Raw genomic sequence first — 25,313 nt, forward strand, 5'->3', positions numbered from 1 at the left:
CACATCTGCACTAAAGGGCTACAGCTTGTGTGTTTCTAATATGGTTCTTTACTTCCCTTGGTGAAATAAATTTGGCCTTGTAAATACAAAGTAATGGAAATATGAGTTGAACGTTGCAAAATGAAACAAAAAATCTGAACAAGTTAGTGTTTTTCTAACACTGAGTATTTTCATGGTCAAATGCCCAGACATCAGAAACATTAACTTGAATAATGCAAGTCCTAGGATATTAATAGGAGTAATATCTAAGTTTCTTTTTGTTTGTTTTGTGTTTGTTGTTCTTTGAGACAGTCTATTGATATGTAGCTCTGGTTATTGCTCCTTTATTACAAAAAGTAAAACATTCTTTCCAACCTTAAGAAACCACCAACTATGACAAAAATATCACAAAGAAGAGTATAAACATAGATCAAAAGGTACAGAAGATAGGGAAATATTTTTCTGAAACTGTTGAGACACTTTGGTAAATAGACATGTATCCTTAGAAGGAGTTCCAGGCTGAATGTTTGGTACTAGAATCACCACCTTGCCAATTATCACTGAATACAGTAAAAACATAGTTTTTTGTTTGTTTGTATGTTTGTTTGAATGAATAAGAATTTGGAAGACAATCCAATTATTTGCTTTTCTACCTCAGGATGTGGTACAGCAAAACTGACTGTAAGAGGACAAGACACAGGCAGTGCTGACCCTGGAAAAGCCACTGGGGACCATCCAGCTAAACCTGGTCTTCTCAGAGTGAAGAAACCAAGACCAGGGGAATGAAGCCACCAAAGTTTTCCAGTTCAAGAACACTAACGTGATTGTAAGAATGACTAAAGACTAACGGAAGCAAAAATAGAAAAGGAAAATCTGATAATCTCTATAAACATATAATTATTTTGATAATGAATGACCCTTAAGTGATTCACAGATTCCCAAGGTCAATTAATGCTCGAAATACCATTGTTTTTATTCTAGTATGTTGTGATGCACTCTTTCTAAAATGTATGTTGTAGTGTGTGTACAAACATGAGAGCTTAAATATAGCCCATAGAGCACATAAGAAGTCATGCACTGAGAGGAGATAATACTGGATTCTTGTATTTACTTTGCAATGCAGGTAAGGAACGTGTGACAGATTCATACAGGGATGAAAAATCCTAGTAGAAAAGCTAGTAAAACTTAAATCTATAAACCAGGTGTTGAAAATATTTGTGTTCAGAGCTAGAGAGATGGCTCAGAGGATAAGAGTATTGACTGCTCTTCCAGAGGACCTGAGTTGAATTTCCAGCAACCACATGGTGGATCACAGCCATCTATAATGAGATATGGTGCCCTCTTCTGGCATGCAGACATATTTGCAGACAGAACACTGTATATACAATAAATAAATAAATTTAACAAGAAACGAAAATACTCGTGTTCATGTTAAAGCTTGTTCAACTTTTTTAGACATCTATTTTTCACAATTCCTTGTTGTAAACAAATACAGTCTTAAAAATCTGCCTTTCTAGAAGATAATAACCATGCCAAATGTAAGAAAGTATGTCAATTCTGTTTACAGGCCTGAAAGGTCATATTTTGAACATGAGTAAGACTTGTCACTTGCTTTTCCACATAGGAGAAATGGGATGCATATTTCAACTTCAGTTGATATGAATATTTTCCTATTTTGTGCTTGTTTTATTCAAAGTTTGATTCTTGAATATACTAGTCACTGAGTACATTTTAATATAGTATTATAGTGACAGCTCCATTTGATTGAAACCAAAACAGGAATGAGCTAACTTTTCTTCTCCCCAAATCCTTCCATATACTGCTTCTTGTTTTCTTTCTAATTCATGGCTTCTTTTTCCCTTAGCTGTTGTTACACACACACACACACACACACACACACACACACACACACAATATATATATATATATATATACATATATATATATATATATATATAAACCTGCTCAGTCAGTATAATGTTGCCTGTGTATGCATGTTTTCATGGTTGACAATATGGTATTAATACCTGTGAAACACAGCAGCAAGAAGCACAGCTAAATACCACTAAGGGCACAGTAGTGGCATACATATCTTGATAGTAGCCAACATCTCTATAATTGGACTTAAGACCCACACAACAAGAGGGAAATGGCCTGTACTGAAAACTTAGCCAATACCCAAAGCTGTGAAGTCATGGATCTTGGAGGAGAACTTACAACTATGTAAGACTGTTTTATGAATGTCAGATTATTTTTAGAGAATTAAAGAATGTTCATTCAAGATTTTCTATCTCACAGACCTTTCCTCACTGTTAGAGTACTATCTCTCTAGCAAGTAAGTAAGAGGCACTATTCTATCTGGAAAAAAATATTGAAATCTGCATTAATATAACTGAATAAGTTTTGCATCATTGGTGGGAAAAATTATTAACTTCTTTTTTGTCCTCTTCAGAATGTCCAAGATGAAACAAAACCCAAGCTCTCTGTCCTTTTGTGGCCAAGAGTTATTTGCAGAATCCTTTGAACACAAAAGGAATATGTCCTGATGCTTACCATATGAATGCCTCATGTGAAAGAATAAGTTGGTAAAAGTAATTCAAGTTACTTGGAATCTTGAGAATATAATAAATTACCTGAAAATGTAAATGGTTATAACTTCAGCCTCAGTCACAGCTGGCAAAGCATGACTTTAAACAAAGGTCAGTTTAATGAACTTTATTTTTTTCTTTGATAAGGTTTTCAGTGATTGCATTTTCCTTGGTTTGTCTGATATAAATATAACAATATGAAACAAATTATGTCCTATAATAGTTTTGTTCCACTCAACGTATTGTGACTTGTAAATTGTTATTTGTAAGTTGTAAAAAGTACCATTTTCTTACTTTTAAAATAATATCCTCATTAATTCTGCAATCTCTCTGAAATATGATGCTCCCTTTTGAAACAAAGTGCAACATTCTATTTCTGAGTGTGTTGTTGTAGCAAGAAGCAAACTTAACTCTTAATTGCCAAATCTGACAAAACACCTAAAACATTCACCATTTAAGCTCATGTGTGTCACTTGAAAAAAAAGGAATCAGAATTTTGTCAGATTCTTCCTAGAGAAAAATTGTTTTTTAAGGCAGTGAAAGAAAAGAACAGAGTTTGGCTGTCAAGCACAGTTAAGCAGTGGGGTTTAGAGATAAGAAGAGTAAGGTAGTTGGAAGCTATGAGGGAAAAATTAGATAGACAGATAAATAGATCAATAAATAAGGTTCTATATATAGAGATAGATGAATACACATCTGTGTATGAGAGAAAGAGGGAGAGAGAGGGAGAGTTAGGGAATCTAAAGATAGGAAAAATGGGAACAAATGGAAGTGTTGATCTACATAATTAAAATTCAGTAAAAATCATAAATATAAAATGCTTATTATAATGTTTAAATAATCATTCAGAAGTAAAGGAGAAAGAGTCTTAAAATTGCAGAACATTTTAACGATAAAATATTGTATCACAATAGCCAGAGAAAAACCATGGAAATAAGCTGTAAGAGAGTCTCTCTATGATACATATGTGAACCAAAGCAATATTGTTTGAAGGTAAATAGGTAGACTGTGATTAAAAACACAGATGAACATTTGAGTCCTAGAGTAAGTGTTGGGGCAAATAATGAGGCACAGTTTCTAAGGCAATCGTAAAGATAAAACATAACCATGAAAAGTACTAAATTGAATTAAAAGCAAGTAAGAAAATAGAAAAATAAGAGGACAATGAAAGTAGGACTCAACTGAATGTTGTCTATAAGAAACTCACCTGGAAATCAAATATAAGAAAAGATAAACCACATGACAATTAGTAAGCTCTCATAAGATACTATAAGGGTATGGTCTTTAAGAGGCTGTAGCAGTCCAACATGAAACTAACAGTAAAGAAAATTCTGTGAAAGCCACAAGAGTTGATAGGAGAAATGGAACAGTCCAAATTTGGTTGAATGTATACAGAATAACTAACAAAAACTGACAATGTAGGCAATGACAAAAATCAGTAGGGCTGTAGAGCACTGTAACTACACATAAAACAACAAACACCACTAATTGACCAAATTGTCCACTGTAGAACATTTAAACTAGTGACATCAAGAAGCATTTTTTTAAGTGCAGAGTACTCTCTGAGCTATATTATGGGCAATAAAATAAACTTACATCCACTGGAGTAAGGCATAATATTTAAAGATGATTGAAGATGTAATTGTGGTACAAAAATAATTATTAAAGAATAATTAAGACTTGATTTTAAGTACTTTTCAAATATGTATTCTTTGAAAAATATAGTCCAGATAAAAGTAATACATTCAAAGGATAATAAAAATATTGTGATTCATACTTAGGGTGTGGTATTTAATGCTTGCATTTAAGGGGTTCTTACTATATCAAGTGTAAATTGATTTCCTTTGTAAAAGATTTATTATAATTATATCATGTATTTGCAACATTGTTCTTCATTTCATTGGGCAAAGATCTTAGTGTAGAAACTAGGAAATTAAACTATGCAAATGTTCATCCACAATTAATACATTATTAAACTCCCATTAAATCTGGTGTTTTAAGCTTGGAAATTACTGTTTCCATTAATTGAGTTATTTATAATCCTATTAATATTGAACTCACTTGCAAAATATTAGTAACGACTGGTTCATAATTTATGTACCCAGTAGCAGCCTTAAGAAAGTCATGAAACACAAGCGCTGGTTCTCATGATACTTATAAGGATTACCAGCAACCTTCTAAAATCCTTGTGGGCTTAGAAAAATGGTTACATCATAGACTACCAGTCACACTATAATGAATCATCTCCTGTTTATCTTGTAGCACATGGTATCTAATGGGGTTTTGTCTTAAATCTAACCTGCCTCTATCTCAAACTACAAGCATACTGTTTAAGCAGAGAAAGTGACAGCATAGCTAATCATTAAGACTTTGGGGTCCATGGAGACAGCTAAATCAGTGAAGTGTTTGTAAAGGAGGGCTTGAATTCAATGCCTAGTATGCACATAAAGACACTCGATATGATGGAACATACTGGAGAGAAGGGGCAGGGGGGGGGGCAAAGGAATCACTTTCCAGCCATCCTTTCCTAATCAGCAAATTCCAATTTTCAATGAAAAACCCTGTCTGAAAAAATCAGAGCATATAATAATGAAGAATCTCTGAAGTTGATCTCCAGTCTCTGGATAAACACACACACACACACACACACACACACACTCACAAGGACAGACACTAATACACAAAAGTTTCAGACCATGGAATGTAGGTTATACATAAATTTAAATTCTGTTATTATCAGATACTAGCTGTGCAATTTGAACAAATTATTCATCTTCCTCGACTTCAGATTTTTCACTTATTTGTGGAAATACCTTAACAAATTTTGGCTGCAGGGGCACTTAATTATGTCAATACTTTTAATGCTAAGAATAGCAGGTGGCTCCATAGTAAATACTATATATTTAATAAACATTGCATGCTGGTTCTTAAAAATGTTCATAAGGTTTCTATTGTCTTCAGTGTAAAGTCTTTATTCTGACATTCAAAACACAAATTTATTTTTGCACCCACATCTTTGTTTACCCAAGGTACATATTAGTGTCTAAGATACTCAACAGTTTTCTATTGTCTTCAACATACAGTCCTTAATTGGACTTTCAAAACGCCACTTTATCTTTTCAGCCACATCTCTGTTTAGCAAAACTACATGAACTTAAGTTCTTGAAAACAATCTTAAATGCCATTTTGCTTAAGAAATATTCCCTTGTGACTAAGATCATGAGATTAGACAGCCCACAGACATAGGTAAAACCAAATACTACTATTCTGAAAACAACAAAATATGATAGAAATAAATTGAGTCATCATGACATTCTTCTATACTCATAGATCAGTGCATTGCTCAGCCACCATCAGAGAAGCTTCTTCCTACAGCAGATAGGAACAAATACAGAAACCCACAGCCAGACATTATGCAGGGAGTGAGAGTCCTTGGTACCCTCAGCCATAAATGATTGAGAAAGAAGACAAGTCGAAACTCTGCTTCCATGGAGATTAAGGTGATTAAAACTAAACAAAGCAGAACAAAACCCAGTCTTGTCAAGAGTGGTGATTAGATAGAGAGTCCTCTGATAACTTATATCTTGGAAAATTCCTTATTGCAAGCAACCTGAAGCTGTGGGTAATTTCACTATCTGATATTTCTCTTAAATCTAAAAATAACAACAGCAATAACAAAAAATTGAACATTAATATAGTTTTCCCAAAGAAATATTTTACAGTAAGTCTTTTATGTTTTTTAATTCATTTTTTGCTGGTGGAATCTATTAACATATGGATTCTTCTTGGAATACAACCACAGATGTGAGAAGTAACTTCAACCAAGAGTCTGCGTGGTACAAAGGTAGTGTCATACATTAGCGATGAATGTGAAGACAACTGCCTCACTTAGAATGGGAATGGTGTTTATAAATGTTGAGTAAATCATTTGGTGATGTTTGTTCGTATACCTGAATAGTTATTTTACGGTATCTATTGATCTTTTCTTACTCTTCACTTAGTATTTGTATTACATGTTCTCAATAGATGCCTCTAGAAAGAGCGTTCATACTCTAGGAAAGAGAGAGAGAGAGAGAGGAGAGAGGCAGGGAAGAGAGAGAGGGTAGGAGAGAGAAGAGAAGCAGGGAAGAGAGAGACAGAGAGGAGTAAATTTGTATGATAGAGAATGTTCTACTTTAGCACATTTTATATATTCTATAAACAATGTTTAAGTTGGTCTTATAAAATCCGAGTTAAGAAATTTGCTACTACAGAAAATTCTGTCAAAAAACATAGCATTTTGTTGGAACAGGAATTCACTGATTTTTGTTTTTTCTTGTGAAGCTTGAGATTTATCTTATAATTTCAAACCATTGGAGATTGCTGGTATATTCAAAATAATGACTCAACTAAATCAGAGGGGGTAGATAATTTCTTCAGTAAAATTCTTAAAGATGCTTAGAATCAACAGTAGGAAAATGCTGGTAATTAGGTAGCAAGAGGAGGTTTTGGAAAACTGTGAAATACATTCTTGAAAACCCATTGCTGCTCCTTCCTGCCTCCTCTGAAAGTCACCAAATTATTCCACATCTTGAGAAAGCAACCGTGTCATACACATTCCTTTTTTCACATTGTGATATTCAATGTGTCATGTACCTATCGAGTTTGTATAAAGAGTTATTTCTTAATTGCCTGCCAACCAGCACCCTACTAATATATCTATCAATGGTTCAAAATATGTATGAGGCTTTATATGTGTAATTGCAATCTTTAATGTCACAATTCCAGGGAAATATCTGATAGCAAAAACCCAGTCACTGAAAAATTTAAGAGTATATTATTCATAACATGACCTTGCTGTCAGTGAACCCATATACTACTTTGAGTTTATACATGTTCTGATATTATTATAGAGTAAAAATTCCTGTGAGTGATTTTGATGATCCCCCATGGAAGGCCTCACTATCCTTGGAAAATGGGTGGGTGTGGGTTGAGGGAATCGGTGGGGTGCTTGGGAGCATGGGAGGGAGGGGCAGCTGGGATAGATACGTAAAATAAGATTGTTTCTAAAATTTAAATAAATGAAAAAGTCCTGTGAGCATAAGATACCACAAGCTAAAAATTTTTCACTAATTTTCCTAACACACTGTATCACATCCACTGGTAATAATTGTTATTACAAAATTCACTTACATCTATAAGAATTATATACAGGGATAAATGGAGTGGTAACCATCAGATCAAACATCATGTATCTTTATTTTTTAGGTTTCAGTCTAGATAAATTATGAAAGCTTTTTTAAATTGCATGTTATAGTTGAAACCTTTGCATTTAAGTTCATTAAGTGTTGGTTCATTGCCAGCAGTATGGAATGAGGAAGGCTAAATAGATACCCTTGGTTTTAGTATCACATACATGAGCATTGCCCATAATGGAGGACTACTTCCTGTACCAAGAATTTGTCATTTTCCCACAAAATAAGTTAGCAGATTGTTCAAACATCACTGGTAGGTATAATTTGGAAGTGACAGAGCACAGACTAACACAATCCTAATATTACTAATTCACTCTCAGATATAACCAAGAATACTAAAAATGTCAAATTCCGTTTTTCCCTAGATTCAATAAGAAATCAGTAAGTTCATTTGACAGGCTGATGATATCATGAATTAATATTATCTTTAAAATTTCAGTTTTAGAAGACATAAACCATTTTCCTATTAATTATCTCTCTAATTGTTAAAAGAACCATACAATCCAAGTATATGCAATTGTTCAGATTATAAAATTGAGAAAAAACTATCTGGAAGAGACTTGCACACATGGTACTTATTAATTCTCATTTCTGAACTCTGAGTGTCCTTGATATTATATTATCTGTTCATTTATATCTTTGCAGTAGTGCCTATGCAAAAACGTAAATTAAAAGTATAGCATGTTATTGTAGACATCACCACCTCCCACCATATTCAGAAACAAACTCTTCATGACTTTCTCCATCTGAGTTAAGTAAGGTTGCCTTTCACTTCACAACTGCCAGCAGGAGAACTCCAGATCGCCAGACTCCTGACTCTTTCACTTTAAGATTCAATAAGAAAAAAAGAACATAGCAAAGAAAAGACAACTGGCCTAAATGGCAGTCTTATCTCAAAATAGCCATCAGAATTACATAAGCAGCCAAATGCACTTCCTTTTCACACTGAGACATGACTCCTCCAATACAAAATCCAAAGTGCATGCATCAGCAAGAAAGGGAAGCTGAAGTCAGACTTTCTGAATCATTACGCAGTGCAACTGAGAGACCATGGTTTTGTTTATTCTTACATTCCCATAACAGTTATAATAGATCTTAAAACAACTTTCTCTGATGATTTCTCATATATTTCAAGCATTCTGCCTTGGAGTTTTAAATACGGAATCAACTATTTCAAATGAACTCAAGCACTTTCAACATTGTGTCACAAAAAAACGAGACTGTTTTGTGAGAAACTATCAATAAAAAGCACACACTTTTCTATTAAGAGTAGATAAAGGGACTGTTAAAATGTATTTAAGATTTCCTTTCAGGATTTCGTTAACTTCATCTCATTATTTTCAATCATGAGTGTCTCTGTTCCATTTGTGTCTCATCACATCTTTCTTGTTTGAAGACAGGTGTGCCAGGTGGAAGACCCACCAAAATGGTCTGTTCCTCTCTGTGTTTACTTGCATAATTGATGTAACACATGCGTACAATTAAACACTCTGGCAGTACAAGAAAGCTTCCAGTTAGATGCACATTGCAAACTGTATTTCCCGCATTCGCAAAGCAATGGCATTCAAATATTCTTTCTAAGAGCACAGTGGATGAATTCAAACTAGCAGCTATCAAAATACATATTGTGTGTGCATGCACAATAGGTAACAGTGTAAGACACTTATCAGAAACATCGGAAGGATGTGAAACTAAATGTTGTCCTCTATTAGCTGTATTCATGAACTCTTCCATTTCCCTACTTGGTATATTTAGGGCAGAAGTAATGCGTAATTGCATGTATAGTGTTCCCAGTGTTTGAAAGTGGACCAGGAACAATAAAGGATCAAATTTAAGCTCTTTGACTTTAAAAGTGTTTTCATGTTTTAAATTCAAAGAAACATGTATAATAATAGTCCAAAGTGTGTTCAACAAAAATGATTCCTTAAAACAATTCTATGAGATTCAGTAGTGTAGCGCTTTGAAAAAATGGCACCCAAAGGTAGTGGCACTATTAAGTGGTATGACCCTGTTGGAGGAAGTGTGTCACTGTGGGGGTGGGCTTTGAGATTTCTTTTACTCAAGCTTCACCCCATGTGACTCTCAGTTGACTTCCCGTTGCCTGTAAGATGTAGGACTCTCAGCTACTTCTCCACCCTCCTGCCATGATGACAATGAACTGAATCTTGAAACCATAAGTTGTCGCCTCAAGTAAATGTTTTCCTTATAAGAATTGCTGTGGTCATGATGTCTCTTCACAGCAATAAAAACCCTAACTAATACAGGCAGCAAATTGATAATTATCCCCTTGTGTCACACAATCAATCACATGCTCGCAATTAACCCTTACAATGATTTCCAAAGTCTTGCAATATTTTCGTTGCTTCACATGTAGGAAGACTATTAATAGTTTGAAAGTGCTACATTTAACATTCATTCTCTTGAAGCCTTTTACCTCTTACCTCTAAGCAATATCTCTTTCTTCTGCTTTTATTACCTATACCATAAATTCTTCTAATACCGGAACAAGACTCTACTGTTCTCAATGTCTACATAGTTGCCTATCCAGTAAAGTAGAACTGAAGTTTTCATCGGGGTATAATATAAGTCACTAATCATGATTTTGTGAACTGTTGTTTCTGATGTTTACTTATTCCAGGAGCTAAAGATACAGGAAAGCCATGGTTCCACTTTTTGGAGTTATATAACAGACTGGGAAATTATGAATTGAACAGTTAGAAAAGAGATGAGTATAACAAAGCAAAATCATAAGGACTTTGCCAAATTTATCATAAATGAAACCAACATTGAGAGATTAGTTAATTCTACCTCAAGGAAGTGATGTTCACATTAAACTGAGACTAAATGGGGGCAATATTGCTGATAGTTAATGGTTGCAACTTCCCTGTCATAGATGGAAGGCACTGTCTTACAAAAGATGTTCTGGTCCTGTGATTCTTTCAACTGTGTGGCCTCATATTACTCAATGTTCAATGAGCCTTAGGTATAGATGTTAATTTATAGATATATCACTGGTGTTGAACACCATCAGATGTGAATTACATGTTAAAGATTTATGTTTTCTGTCATGATCTCTCCTGTATGTGTTTGTATGATGAGAACAATTTTTTTAAAAAGGCCAATCATTTGGTAGAATGTATGTGAACATGAGAGAAATTATAGGGGAGATGGAGAGATAAAAATTATGTAAAATGATACTTATTATGAAATCTTCAAAAAATTAAAATTATAGATTAGCTGAGGTTGAAAAACAAAGTTCTAGGAAGATAAAAATGATTAATGTGTATGCAGGATTTAAAATATCTTCTCTGAACACTAAAGTTCTTCATGCCTGAGGATTAATATCCACAGTCTCCTAGGCTGAATTGAAGTTGGCGAGAATTGGATTTCAAAAGGTCTTCAATATTATATTTTATTCCAAAGGTCATGAAAAGTTGTAGCAATATTTCCAGTGGATGCAATATATAACATTTACTCTGAAAGGTACCACTTTTGAGTTGATTGAAAGATAAACAAAGATGGACTGTTATAATACAGTTATGATTCTATTCCAGAAATACAAATGAAAGAAACCTTCTAATGGCTTCTAATATGTTGGTACTAAGATCTAGGAGTAAAGGTTCAAAGCACATTCAAGTAGGATATGCAGATCTTGATTATTGGCTATAGAGACTGAAGGAGGTAAAACCAAGGAACTTCTTTAGACTTCTGATATTAACAGAAAACAAGGGTGAAGAGGGAGCAGGCAGAAAAATGAACACACAAGCTTGAAGGCATAGGATAGCTTTGTGGAGATAACACTCAGATATGTGTCCATGGTAAAATTTAAAAATGTTTACTATGATTTATGTGGTAGTTACAAATGTCTAGGCATGGGAATACTGAAAATAAGCAAAACAACACTGATTGAGCCAAGAATTCAATGCTAAGGGAGTTGAATATGTTAATAATAAACTAAGAAGCCAATAAGTTTCAAATTTGATCTTATATTCCTACATAAATGGAGTTTTCTGAAGCTGGGAAGATGGTTCAGCAGTTGAGAGCACTGGCTGCTCTTCCAAACAATCTTGGTTCAAGTCCTAGAACCCACATGGCAGTGGACAACTGCCTGTACCTCCAGTCCCATGGATCCTATGTCTTCTAGTCTCAGAAGCAATCAGGCACACACATATGTGGTGCACAAATATACAGGTAGGAAAAGCACACATACAAATGAAATGATACATTTAATTTAAAGAAATTATTTCTTCTATGTGGAAATCATTTGGATTGTACAAATCTTCAGGTCACTTACCTAAGACTATTCACAAAACACAGTGTCTTAATTCAAACATACAGATATGAAAATCAACACATACCTTGTTAGTCTAATAGTCATTTGATTTAGCATTCTCTTCATAATAATACTCACAAAAATGTTAATTTAAAGTTTTAAAATACCTAAATATATAGTATGATACTGAAATCAGTTCTCTCAAAATATGAACAATTACTTAAAAGAAGTAAATTAATGCTCTTTGCTTAACCTTATGTGAAGTTCTGTATGACTGAATACTGAAGGCAATTAATTTTTTCTAGAACTATATCAATCTATCAGCTTAGTGATTCCAATAGTGTAACTGAGCATTTTCACAAGAAATAGTTTTATTATTTTAGAATCTAGAACCCTGAAGTAACACAACTGATAGGGGACACCTAGTGGTCTTTAGCAGAATAAATACTTGCTGAAGGAAATGAAGACTTCGCCATACATGCAAAAATGCCAGTGTTAGAAGATTACACTAGCCTGAGAATGATGTAACTGTGAATCTTATATTTATGGATATTATAAACACAAATCAGATTAAATATGTAAAAGAATTTCCATAAGACTCACATCATTTAAAATCAATACACTGCTATTATGTGTATGCATAATAAGTAATATATTTATTTACTTCTCTAGATTGAAAGGAAAACAACCAAATACAGTAAATTTATAGCAAAGAATCCATTCTATACCTAACTCATAAAAATAGAAATCATAAAAACAATTGGCATTTAATAATAAAACTGCAAATATGCTTCTTGGATTTATAATATATTCATTGCTATGAACAATTTAAGCACAAAACTACTTGACTAATGTGTGCCCCTCAGCTATTCAAAAATGTATGCTGCCTGGCATAACTGCACACACAACACTGCAAGTCAGGGATAAAGCTTTCCCTTTACTATTACCCTTGACTCTCTCTTAAGTAGCCTTCAATTTCCTGAACTCTGTCAAACTAATAAGATGCAAGTTTCCTGCCTAAGCTGTCATGATGATACCTTACTTAGTTTAGTATTTACAGGAATTCCAGTCTATGTTTTCACGCTGTCTCTGGAGATGCACAGTTGCACTGCTAAGCAGCCTATATTTTGTATCTCCATTGTGAGGCTATGCTCCACGAGCCCACTAGTTCAGTTTGATGTTCCAGATTCCAGCTTCAAATATAGTTTAAGTATCTTATAAAACTTCTTTTGTACAGTAGAAATGATTTTCACTTCCTCCTTCGGGTCATTACTTACCATATCATCTACAATTAAATACGCGCATGTCTGCTTTTCCCGCATCTGCTTTGTGTTTTAATGTGTTACCCATTCATAAGTAAACACTACTTTAAAATGCTTCAGCATAAAAAAATGAATGTTCTTTATATATTTAATGGGTTTAGCACCTAAATTACCATGTGGGTAACAGATATCATTGTCCTACATTGTGTTTAAGATCCTATCCTAGTACACAAGGAGACTCACTGGCAAAATGAACATTGACTCTTCCATCTAAATGTACTTGTCTAGGAAATTCAAGGACAGCACATAGAACTATCATAAACTGAAATACTCAGAACCAGTAGAATACATCAGTGTAACAGTCCTGACTATTACAGCTCATCCAGGTAGAATACATTCTGGAAATGACTTCGAATCAATTTTTAAAGACAACAGGAAAAAATGACTTTCCAATCTGAGATGCTGCAATGCAACCTTGCTGTAATGGAAATAATCATTATTTTCAGTTACTGAAAAAAAAACAAAACCAATCAAATGTTGTTGCAAAGAAGATACAATGCTGAAATGAGTGCAGTGTTCTGGAAAGCCCTGAAGGCACATCATTCACACCCAGGATGTGATGGGTAAAAGTGAGCCTCTCTACATTCTAGTAGAGGATGGATCTGGGCAAATGCTTTATTTGCTTGTGAGAAAACTTATGTGTTTTCTAAAAATCAAATTGCTTAAAATATATTGAAATGTTTAATAGGCAGACAGTATATATCAAGAGTCAGGTTTTAGTCTGAACCAAATAACACACTAAAATTAACAAAAACAAGAAACCAAATTGTGTCTTAGTTTCCTATAAGACTGTCTCCTTAACAAGCATGTTAGTGTTCACTAATTGTAGACAAATCTCTTTCTAACCCAACATCACTATCTAGTATTGATTAGAAAAAAAGCACTGTAGCATGCCAACAAGCTATCTAACTGCGACTGCTATGCCTAAGATATTCAGAACTACAATCCTTCCTTCCTGACTCAAAGTACGTCTACTAATCCACACAAAAGAAGGTGAGGAGATAGGAAATGAGAACTAAACAAAATACACTGTCTACCAGAAAGTTCTGGTTACTATATAATCATGGCTTGCACTGCACCTTTTACATGATCCAGGTAGGAAATGTCTAGTTAAGTTGAAATACTGAATCTCACAATTGGATAACCCCTACAAAGGGAATCATTTTCTTCAAATATTACTTTTCATTCTGTTGCTTCTATGTTAGGCTCTTACTCCATTGCTCAGGCTGCCTGGAACTCATGGTCTACCTCCTATCTCAGTCTCCCACTTAGTTCTGGGATTGTAGTCACACTCCATAATAACCATATACAAAGTGATGTTTATGCTTTCAATTAATATTTTATAAGGCTCTAAAACATTTCAGGGATCATCTCCCTTGGACAAAAAGACTGAGGTCAACAAAAGGGCACTTGAGGTTTTGAGAACCCTTCACTTTTATACAGTGAATAATCTCCTGTTTGCTAAGCTTTTAATCTGGTCTTTATCTCTTTAGCAGTTTGTGATCATCACAAATTGTTAATAATGTTCCATTTAATTTCTAAGGATTTCCTCACCATATGTGTCTTTTTGGAGGGTCATACAGAATTGTTGCCCCTGTGATAGATTATAAAACAGTGATCGGGCATGGAACTCTGGCATACTTGAAAGGCAACCTTAAGAAAAGTAAAATTGCTCACTTAGGAGAATGACTTTTAAAAACCAAAGCACAACAGTGAGAAAAACTCATTTGTTCAAGATTTTACTAAAAGAATTTTTTCTAACCTAATTTATATAAATTATTCATATTTCCATATCATTGACAATGTGTATAAAATTTCAATCTAGTGTCAAAGAGTTCAGTCTTTACACTCTAAATCATTGATCATACAATTGACTTAAGAAAGGAACTTCCCCTCTTGATACCTTAACCCCAGGGCATTTATAAATTGATCATTCTCATCAACTCTTTGTTCCTACACATTTACCTGCAGCACTGTAGCACATGGGGTAAATGTTAAACTTCCTGCATCTCATTCATAATATTTCTCTAATTTATCTGGCTTCAGAGCTTCTTGTTGTATTCTAGTTGAACTAATCCAGACCGGAGATAGGGAAAAATTGCACCACCAAAGATGAACACAGTTCCCTATAGCAGCTGCTTTCCTTACCAATGATTCATTTAGAACTGTGGCAGCTTCCAGACTTCACACATGACTTCCCCAAATTGCTGAATTTAGCATTAGCCAACCTGGTACTAAAACACACAGAACTCAAAGACATGTGGGTGAACTCACGTCTCCCACTACAGTCTTAATCCAAGAGCTCATACAGCTACTTCTGATAATTAACTTGTTGTATTTCTACTTGTAAACACATCCTGGTGGCATTTAGAAAAGTCAGGTAAAGATGTGCCAATTTGGGAGCCATTCAAGTTTCCTTGTGATTACATTTTGAATCATGTAGATGGAATAAGTGAATTTATATTAAATTCTGGAGTGTGATTCTATTTCTTCGTCATTAGTGAGAGTGTTGCTATCAGTCATTAAACATTCATGATATATATTATTATATGAGGGTATCATATAACCAAGAAAACATTCTTCAGCTAAATGAGCTTCAGAATTCTTTATTACCAAGGTCATTTATTTATAAGGAAGATCTTGCCAACTCACAACTCTCTCCTGTATGCGTGTGGTTAGCAAGCATCACTAAGTGCATATTAAATTGCATTTCACAACAATAATATCAGGCAGGTGATGTTTCTGAATGATATTGCGGGCACCTTTAAAATCCTGTCATGCCACACAAATCTAGGTGCCTGTGACCATTGCCAGGAACAGAAAACGTTGGTGTTAAGGAGTGTCCTCGCTGGCCACATGATCTGTCATTTTATCTGATAGGATGCCATCTGTTCATCCTGCTGTCATTCCTCAGATAACTGGGTTAGCTGAAAGCCATTAAAAAATAGTCTCACTGCCTACTGTATTTTTAATTGACTATGTAGCTCTAGCCATGACTTTTTTTTCATTGACTATGTGTCAAAATATTTTTGTGCCTTTGTTTTCAGAGTAACTGTTTAGTTTTATAATGTTGCAATAACCACATTCTCATGTAAGAAAAGCTCTATACAGTTCCATAAGCAGTCTACAAATGATGGGAAAATGGGATGTTTATAAAGAAAAGAGCAAAAGCTACAGTGAGATGTGTGATTTCCATGATAAGAATCCCAGCTCCAACCCTTACTAGACTCTGAACCCCAGCAAGGAGCCTTAAAGTGTTTAATTGTCATCATCTGAAAGTGATGACAACAATAGAATCAATCTCATTGGGTTGTAGAGGAGATTCAGGAAGTTAATTTGTGCAAAGAATCAACAACTGCCTGTCATTAATATAATGTCCCTATAAATATTGGTTATTATCAAGAATCATCCTGGATTGCTATTTTCAAATTATTGCAAAAGAGCTTTGAGAACTGAACATTAATTTCCATTTAGTTGTGTGTACTATATATAGAAATGATGAGAGTAAATCCAATTTCTCAAATATGCTTCATCTGATTTTAAATACAATCCAGATCCATATTTTAAGAGTGATCCATTTTATGGCTTTCATCGGTGTATTATGCAGTGTTTTATTATTGTGTGTCATTTCCTGAAATCCTGTGAACCAAAATGTCATTGACAAGCATGCAGAAAAACATTGTTACAGCTGCCCAGAAAATAAATAAAATTTGTATTTCATGACTTCCTTAAAACCATAATTTAGCTTTTAAAATACTAAAAGCCATTTCTTTAGGAGGCAAACAACAATCTATAGTCAGTGTACTGCATTCGTTAGAGTGTTTCATTAGGTACTCCGGAGGTCTTTTGAGCTCTCGTTCTTAGGCAATAAAATTCAGTTTATAATTAATACAAAGAGCCATGCATTTGAAGGAAAAAGCCAAAGAAGGTTAATACACTAGCTGTGGAAAGAGGTACTTATTTGCTTGATGGTGGTATATTTAACTCAGACCTTTGGAAAATTTGGTTGGCAGGGCTCTCTCGCCATCCCACCCACTGACTAAGAACAGCAGATGCCCTGTTCAGCAGCAAAGACAGCTAACTGACTAGATTCACTTCATTTATTCTTTTGTGTTTTCTGTGTAGTAATTTCCTTCCTAGGTATGGTGTTTTTTTCGCTATTATGAAATGAACTTATTGGGGAAAGATATAATGAATAACTGTAGGCAACAGAAAACAATGAGCAGGTTTAGCATATTAAGCTCAAATATGAATTTATAGAATTGAGAGAAAACCAAGGAGACATGTATTTTCCTCATGCATAAATTCACTGAAATTCCAATATTGTTAGAAACATATATCAGCATTGTTATACATAATGACAGATTACCAATCAAATCCTAGACATCTTTGTCAAAGATGAAATTTGATATATTCTTATTAAATAAAAATGATCTGCCACAGCATGGGAGACTAGGAAACTGCAGTTAAACTGCATTTGCTTAAAATACATTCAATTAGTAGAATGTTTTATAATCATTTTCAGTTGGCTCAAATCTTTCAGAGATACAAATATCACTTCAATACTAGAAAAGAGAACACTTGGAATTATTTGTCCTTAAATTTTCTGCAATTAATATCCATATTCAAATAATCAATCATGAAAATTACATGGTACAGTAACTTTAAGAAAAAAAACATGTGACTTACCTCTTCCCATTGATGTATGTATCTAATCAACCTTGAAAGGCGTAATAAACGCAAGAGACTGAGAATTTTTGTAAATCTCACAATTCGAAGGGCTCTGGCTGTCTTGTAAACTTCCGAATCCATTCCTTTCTCTACAATAAGAAAGATATAATCCACTGGAATTGATGAGATGAAGTCAACCACAAACCAGCTTTTTAAATAATTCATCTTGATTACTTTAGGGTCCAGGATGATTTCAGAGCTGTCTTCATTGACAGTCCCAGTCCTAAAATTCATAATTAGGTCCAATAGGAAAACGGTATCTGATGCCACATTGAATATAATCCATGGAGTTGTTGTTTGTTCTGTAAAGAATGTGATTCCAACTGGTATGATGACCAAATTTCCAACCATCATTATTAGCATTATTAAATCCCAATAAAACCTACAATAAATAAGAAAAAATCACATTTTAATATTTAGATAGTAATCAGCCATTTTCTTAACAGATAACATGTACTACAAAATTTATGAGACCAACAAATTATTTTTCCAAATTACTGAACATGATTCTGAGAAAATCTAGTATATTACTAAGGCAAGGTTTAATGATTTGTGTTCTAAAAAAATTAATGTAATTCATTATGCAAATGAAATTTTTTAAAAAATCTAGTAAAGAGTTGGGCAGTAGTGGCGCAGTCCTTTAATCCCAGCACTCGGGAGGCAGAGGCAAGTAGATCTCTGTGAGTTCCAGACCAGACCTGCCTGGTCTTCAAGAGCTAGTTCCAGGACAATGTCCAAAGCCATAGAGAAATCCTGTATCGAAAAACCAAAAAAAATCTAATGAAGAGTTAAAAATAAGTCACCTATATCACTGATGCTAAATATAGATAGAAGCCTTCTTCAGAATAATAAGTAAATGCAAGATAACAGGTTCTACCTTCAGATCTTGTCTTTACTACAATTTTTAGAGTCATTTTGAAACACTTTGACAATTTAGCAATCACAGAAAAGATTAACAATTAACAGGTAGCATAATCTAAGAATTTTGTTGACAGTAATTAATCATTAAGAGTACATATTTGGTCAAGTGTAGATTCAAACCTTTATACAGTTTTTCAGTATGCTTATGTTTGTCCCTGCTCCAAATAAAAGAAGACTACCTTGAGGCTGAAGTTGAAAATTATTAGTCTCTTCTTGGTTTGAAGCAGGAACCAAGTTAAAATTTCAATGTTATGCCATTTCATTGAACATCTTTGCAAAATATGTTGTACTATCTTCCAAAACAACTTTTGAATTCCAGACAGTTTTGAACATGCATGTAATTACTACATGTATTTTGAATAATTCCTACGCTAACTATGAAGTGAGTAAACGGGACTTAAAATAATGTGGTAGACATATGAACAGAAATGACTGAAGAGTTACCTAGGCAATCTTAGACTCTAGGCACACATTTGAGTGATTGTCTGTTAGGTTACTTAAGGTGGGAAAGTCTCCCACTCGGGACAGTCTGCAGACTAGACTACTGCATAATAATAAAAAATAACTAAGGCTGGGACTAAGAATTCATTGTCCTATGCTTCCTGAGTGCAGACATAATGTGACCAGCAGCCTAGCATTCCTGCCACCAAGATTCCTCACCATGATAGACAATACTCTCAGAATGTGAACCAAAATAGAACCTTCCTCCTGAAATTGTGTCATATTTTTATCACAGCAAAAGAGAGAGTAACTAACACACAAATTACTCTTAAAACTGGAGAAAAGATAGGTACTTCATTTCTAGTGTGCATACATAACACTAATAAGAAATGACTACAATGTTATTTTCATGAAGATTCTCTTACATCACTGACACCACAATTAACTCATTAAGTAATTGAATATTTATAGCTGTCAAGTATACCTGTACTTATAAAAGGAAAAATAATGAGTCAGCTAACACAGCTATATAACCATAGAACAGTCTCTAAAAACAAGCACAGTTTTTCTAGTGGTAGAGATTCCCCACTTGCAATTTTGTTGCATTAATAACAAACTTTTATGGTTGGCAGAAGTTTCAGTCAACCCAGATAATTTGTTTTGTATTTGATCTGGTTAGTTTTCTTGTCAATTTGGACACAAGCTAAACTCATCTAGGAGGAGAAACCTCAATTGAGAAAATGCCTTCATTAGATGGGCCTAGAGGCAAGCATGTGGCACTTTCTTGATTAATGATTGGCAAGGGAGGGTTATGCCCACTGTGTGTGGTGTAGTCCCTGGAGCTAGTCACGGGTTGTATAAGAAAAGAAACTAAGCAAGCCATGGGAAATAAGAAAGTGATCAGCATTCCTCCATAGTTTTGCTTCAGTTCCTGACATGAATTCCTGCCCTTGACTTCCCTTCAGGATGACTGTAATCTGTAATATGAAATAATCCTCCTCCAAGTTGTTTTGCCAGTATTTTATCACAGCAATAGAAAGTACAACAGAAATAGGTACCAGAGAATGGGCTATTATGACAGACTTGACCACAACATTTTTGGCAGGATTGTGAAAGTTTTTGAAGGTTTGGGCTGGAAAATCATTGACTACTTGAAGCTTAATATGCTGTTCAGTGGCATTTGGAAAATAAGAATCTAGAGAGAAAGGCCTATAATGAAAGCCTGGAATGTGAAGTGTCAAAGGGATGTTTGAGAACCCCTCGAGGACTATTGGGACTGTTCGATTAATACTTTGCAATTAATAAAAAAAGGGCCACTTAGGTAAAATGTTGTATCAGTTGGACAGTAGTAGATTCTGGTTATCTGGGGCTGAAAACTCAGCTGTGACTGATGAGAGCATCTTTGACGTGGAAACTTCTGAGAAGTCTTTCCTCAGAGTCAGCACACAACTATGTCCCAGGGCAACCAAGACTGCACCTCAAAATGGAGTTAAACTTGGTAAACTAAGACTCTTCCATCTTTGGTGGCATGGAATCTGAATTATTGAAGGAGTAATGGAAAGAAACTGGTCTTCTCCTCACATGGCAAAGTTGGAGTTCATGAAAAGGGACCAGAAGATGCTATTGGTGAAGGTGCGGTGGAGACTCCATGATTTTGAAAATTCCAGGCCAATGGGATGACCACAAGGCATAGTGGCAGGTGTAGAGCAGAATTAGCTTGAGCCTACAACACAAGCTGTATGTACCATGGGTGGCAGAGCTGAATAAATGGAGTTCCCCAAGTGCTTCAGAACACATAAGAATGGGGTTTCAAAACACCGCACACTTAGGCAAAGGATTTGATTTCCACTGCTGAATGCTGGTTGTAACTGTCTCTTGACTCCTCCTTCATGGAGTGAGAAAGCATAAAGTTATGTTTTATATTGTGATGTTATGAGCTCTTGGTCATAAACAGGAGAAACTTAAGAGTTTAATAGTGATCTATTTGTATATCAATTTCATGAGGGGCCAATTGTACTGGTTAGTATTTTGTTAATGTGGTGACAGTCATCTGGGAAGAGGGCTGAAAAACATCACTCCATTAAATTAGCCTATAGGCATGCCGATGGAGCATTTGTAAATCAGTCATTGCTGTGGGAATGTAACCAGCATTCTTCCTGCCAGCCTGGTCCCAGAGCAGCATCAGTCCCAAAAGAACACACAGGACACTATATTCATTAAGAAGCTGTTGGCCGTTTGCTATGTTTTCTTGCTGGCTAGCTCTGACTTAATAATTAACCCAAAACTGCTAATCTGAGTATTTCCATGTAGTCTTCTCTTACCAGAGAAAGGATATGGACCTCTTACTCCTCTCATATCCTGCATGGTGATTGACTGTGCCTCCATTTCCCGGAATCCTCCACCTCTCCTAGTCCTACCTATCTTCTTCCCTATTTGCCAACAGAGCTTTATTCGTCAACCAATAAGACAAACATATACACAGAGGACCATTCCCCATCATGGGAGAGCTTGCCTCTATATGGGCTTTTGAGAAACAGAACCTTTGAAGCCATATTAGATAAACAATCCCATATCCTGTCAAGATCCAAGGCTAATTAAACCTAACATTAAAGTATCTTATGTAGTCATCACTAATAAATGCTTTGATGTTTTAACAATTGAAATAATTACATGAAAATTATAACTATATTGTAATAGTCATACATAATAACTATTTCATTTTCAATTTAAAAGTAGAAGAAAAATGTTTTATTCATTAATTTCCTCTAACAATTAGCATTGCAGGTGTCTTCATTCAAAAATTCCTAAAGCTAATAATTTGGTGATAGTACCACCTGTAAATACTCTAATCCTAAATTTTCTTATCTACAAAATTTAAGTTTCTATAGTACTAAATATACAGGATTTAATGGATGAAAAAGTCTATACAAATTGCATACCCAGATCAGAAGAACAGTAAGCCAAGAATCTGTGGCCCAAAGTATTGTTCCAGTTACTATCTGTTTACTCTTCCTTACTTACCAAAAGAAATCCAGTTTTTCAGAGATCAGCTTGGAATGTCTAAGAAATACAGCATTGTTTTGCCTATGTCATTGAGACAGATATTTTTTCCAGAACATAAACCTAATATTTCATGCCTTATAGTCAACAGACAAGAAAGGAGCTATCATCCTTTCATGATTATAGTGATAATTTATATCATCTCATAACTTTTTATCAGCAACACTGAAGTCATTATATCTAGTTCAGTATCGATACCAAGTGTCATTAACTCTTGAAATTTCCCTTCAAAGTATTATTGTGTGTATTTTATACACAAAAATACAGTATATAAAGTCAGTATAATGTAACACAACTTTTATTTAACCTGGTTTCATTCTATAGGTAGTCCTAGAAAAAGCAGTCAGACCTTTCACAGTTTAGTAAAACACGTCATTTTCAGGAATAGTATTTGTGTTCTTCGAAACTGGCACCTGGAGAATCTTTTTTGCAACCGCCTATAGCTGTCTCGCCTAACTCTTGCTCTGCCCATTTTTCTTAGGAATTTCGGCCTTACCTTATCTAAATTTCTTGTTGCTCCTATCCATTCTTCTTTCCATTATTTAAACTGCTATCAGTTGCTCAGAATCTATCAATGAATTTTCTAGCCATTCTATATTATTTCTCTGGAGTCATGTTAAATCAATCCATCCAAAATACAATTTCCTGGGTCAAAACCATCAATGACTTTCTCAAGTAGTTAAAATCAGCTGAAGGTAGTCGAGGCACTCTGTACCACAACCTCCTCTTCTCTAGCCTCTTCTCTCTCAGTCAATAAAGTCCTTGCACGCTGATGTACAGACACAAGAGATAAAATGTCTTCCATTCTAGCTGTACAGCTGTGAATATTCTACCTTCATTTAAATCCTATATGAAAATAAATTCCTTAGTTTTCTGTGATGTTTCTTCTTCTTTTGGTGTTGTTGCTTTTACCATAATGCATTTTTATTGCAACACTCATGCTCACAACAAAACTAAGTAGAAGGTTTCTCATTCAATGCCTGCCCTGATCTATGAATAGGCAACTCCATGATCAACACCATTCTCCACAAGAACATTTGTGAGAAATTTTGAGCCTTCACTGGTGTGTTTTTAGCACTAGAATCATATCTTAAAATTTAGAGTTTTCAGTTAATGCATTCCATGGGTTTTGGTAAACATGTCCATACATAAATAGATTCACTTCATTGGCCATCCTCTACTTTCTGCCCATTCCTCCCCCCTTTTTTCTAAATCTGAGTTTTTAACATCTCCTAAAGCAATGTACATACTCAATATGCCTCCCATTCAATGTTTGCTCTTGTTACTATTTGCATTTGTTTCCAGGATCACTTCTGGATTTAAGTTCTTTGAAATTCAAAAGTACACCCTGCATTTTATTTATTTTCTGCTACAGTGTAGACATGTCTAAAATAACAGGTGAAAAGAAGACATTAATTTGGGATATAAATATTTACTTCAGTCAAATATTTAGGCAAGTAAAATAAAAATATGAGATATTAGATAAAGAATATGTAGGTAAGTACTTAGGAAACAAAAAGACTAAGAATATATTCTTAATTAGAATGCCAACAAAACAAGGAACTGAAGATTTGACTCCTAACTTGGTGTTTTATAAAACCTGTCTACTTCTGCCTACTCTGCCCCAGAGAGTCAATTTATAAAAGGTTCCGTTTTTCCTTTGAAGCAGATAGAGTTCATATTCAATCTCTACTAGATATATGATTTAGGACAAGATATATAACTGTGTGGGTTCTAATTTTCTTCTTTATCCCTCAGGGTTGCTCTGAAGGATTCCATATAATGATATATGCCAAATGTAGAGTCCAGAGCCTGTAACACAAGAAAATGAGAAGACTAAGACACTAATAAAGATGTGAAGGACTTTGATGATCTCCCACGGGAGTTCTCACCCTCTCTGAGAAGTGGATGGGTGTGGGATAGTGAGATAGTGTGGGAAATGAGAAGGACTGGAGGGAGAAGGAACTGGGATTGGTATGTAAAATAAGATTGTTTTCACTTAAATTTAAAAATTAATTTAAAAATCTAGAAAAAGACTCTAATGAAGCAAATATTTCTAAGTGCTATTTTTATGCCATAATGTCTTTGTTATCTTCAGTAAGATTGCATCTTTCCACAAAACTTTATATAAGCATGGGGGCTACTATGGTTACTGCTCCCTCCATGCTTGGAGTAAATGTTCAGCTCAAGGAAATGGGTAAACATTTGGATAACAAAAATGCTATAGAGTATCAGCAAAGGGAGAGCCTTCAATGGACAAGCAGTAGTATCTGCAATTAGAGCAGAGGAATAATCTAGACAATGATTTGACCTAGTACTGGAAATGAATAAACACTATTGAAAATAAACAAGGTAATTCTGAAAGTAATGTGTTTCCATTTCAATTGATGCACTCCTCACTAATAATGATAATATTGTCAAAAGATTATTTTACAAAGCAACAGCTTTCCCTGTAGAGTCTATTTCCCCATAGATGGTTATAAGTATGATGCACTATGAAAATTAATTTATAATATTAAGACGAATTCCAAATTCAGCTATGTTCACTATCCCTGAAGACCCCTGCTGTTGCTCCAAATGGTTTCCTCTCTGGCTGATAAAATTAAAGACAGGCATCGAGATCTTACCCTTTAAATTGGTTTGTTATTATCATAGTTTGCTATTAACAGTGCTTGCCTTTACAATGGCATTCCTAAATGCTGAGTGTATGGTTCTCTTCTCCTTTCTATATTGATGAAACAATATTTGTTACTAAGAAGAAAAG

At 34.6% G+C, this 25,313-nt stretch overlaps 1 protein-coding gene and 1 long non-coding RNA gene across 2 annotated transcripts in view; one reads left to right on the plus strand and one right to left on the minus strand.

The window, feature by feature from the left end:
* Hcn1 (hyperpolarization activated cyclic nucleotide gated potassium channel 1) overlaps window positions 1-25,313 on the minus strand; it is a 374,350-nt gene that overhangs the window by 309,097 nt on the left and 39,940 nt on the right. Inside the window, exon 2 of the mRNA XM_005082780.4 lies at window positions 18,086-18,509. Coding sequence (XP_005082837.1) covers window positions 18,086-18,509 — 424 coding nt within the window. The remainder of the gene's footprint in view (window positions 1-18,085; window positions 18,510-25,313) is intronic.
* LOC121133118 lies at window positions 641-24,994 on the plus strand. Its single transcript, XR_005869854.1, has 3 exons — window positions 641-805; window positions 2,432-2,678; window positions 24,308-24,994. It is a non-coding gene; the product is annotated as an uncharacterized LOC121133118 (long non-coding RNA).

This window comes from Mesocricetus auratus, unplaced genomic scaffold (genome assembly GCF_017639785.1).
Source record: "Mesocricetus auratus isolate SY011 unplaced genomic scaffold, BCM_Maur_2.0 Super-Scaffold_100020, whole genome shotgun sequence".
Lineage (NCBI taxonomy): Eukaryota > Metazoa > Chordata > Mammalia > Rodentia > Cricetidae > Mesocricetus > Mesocricetus auratus.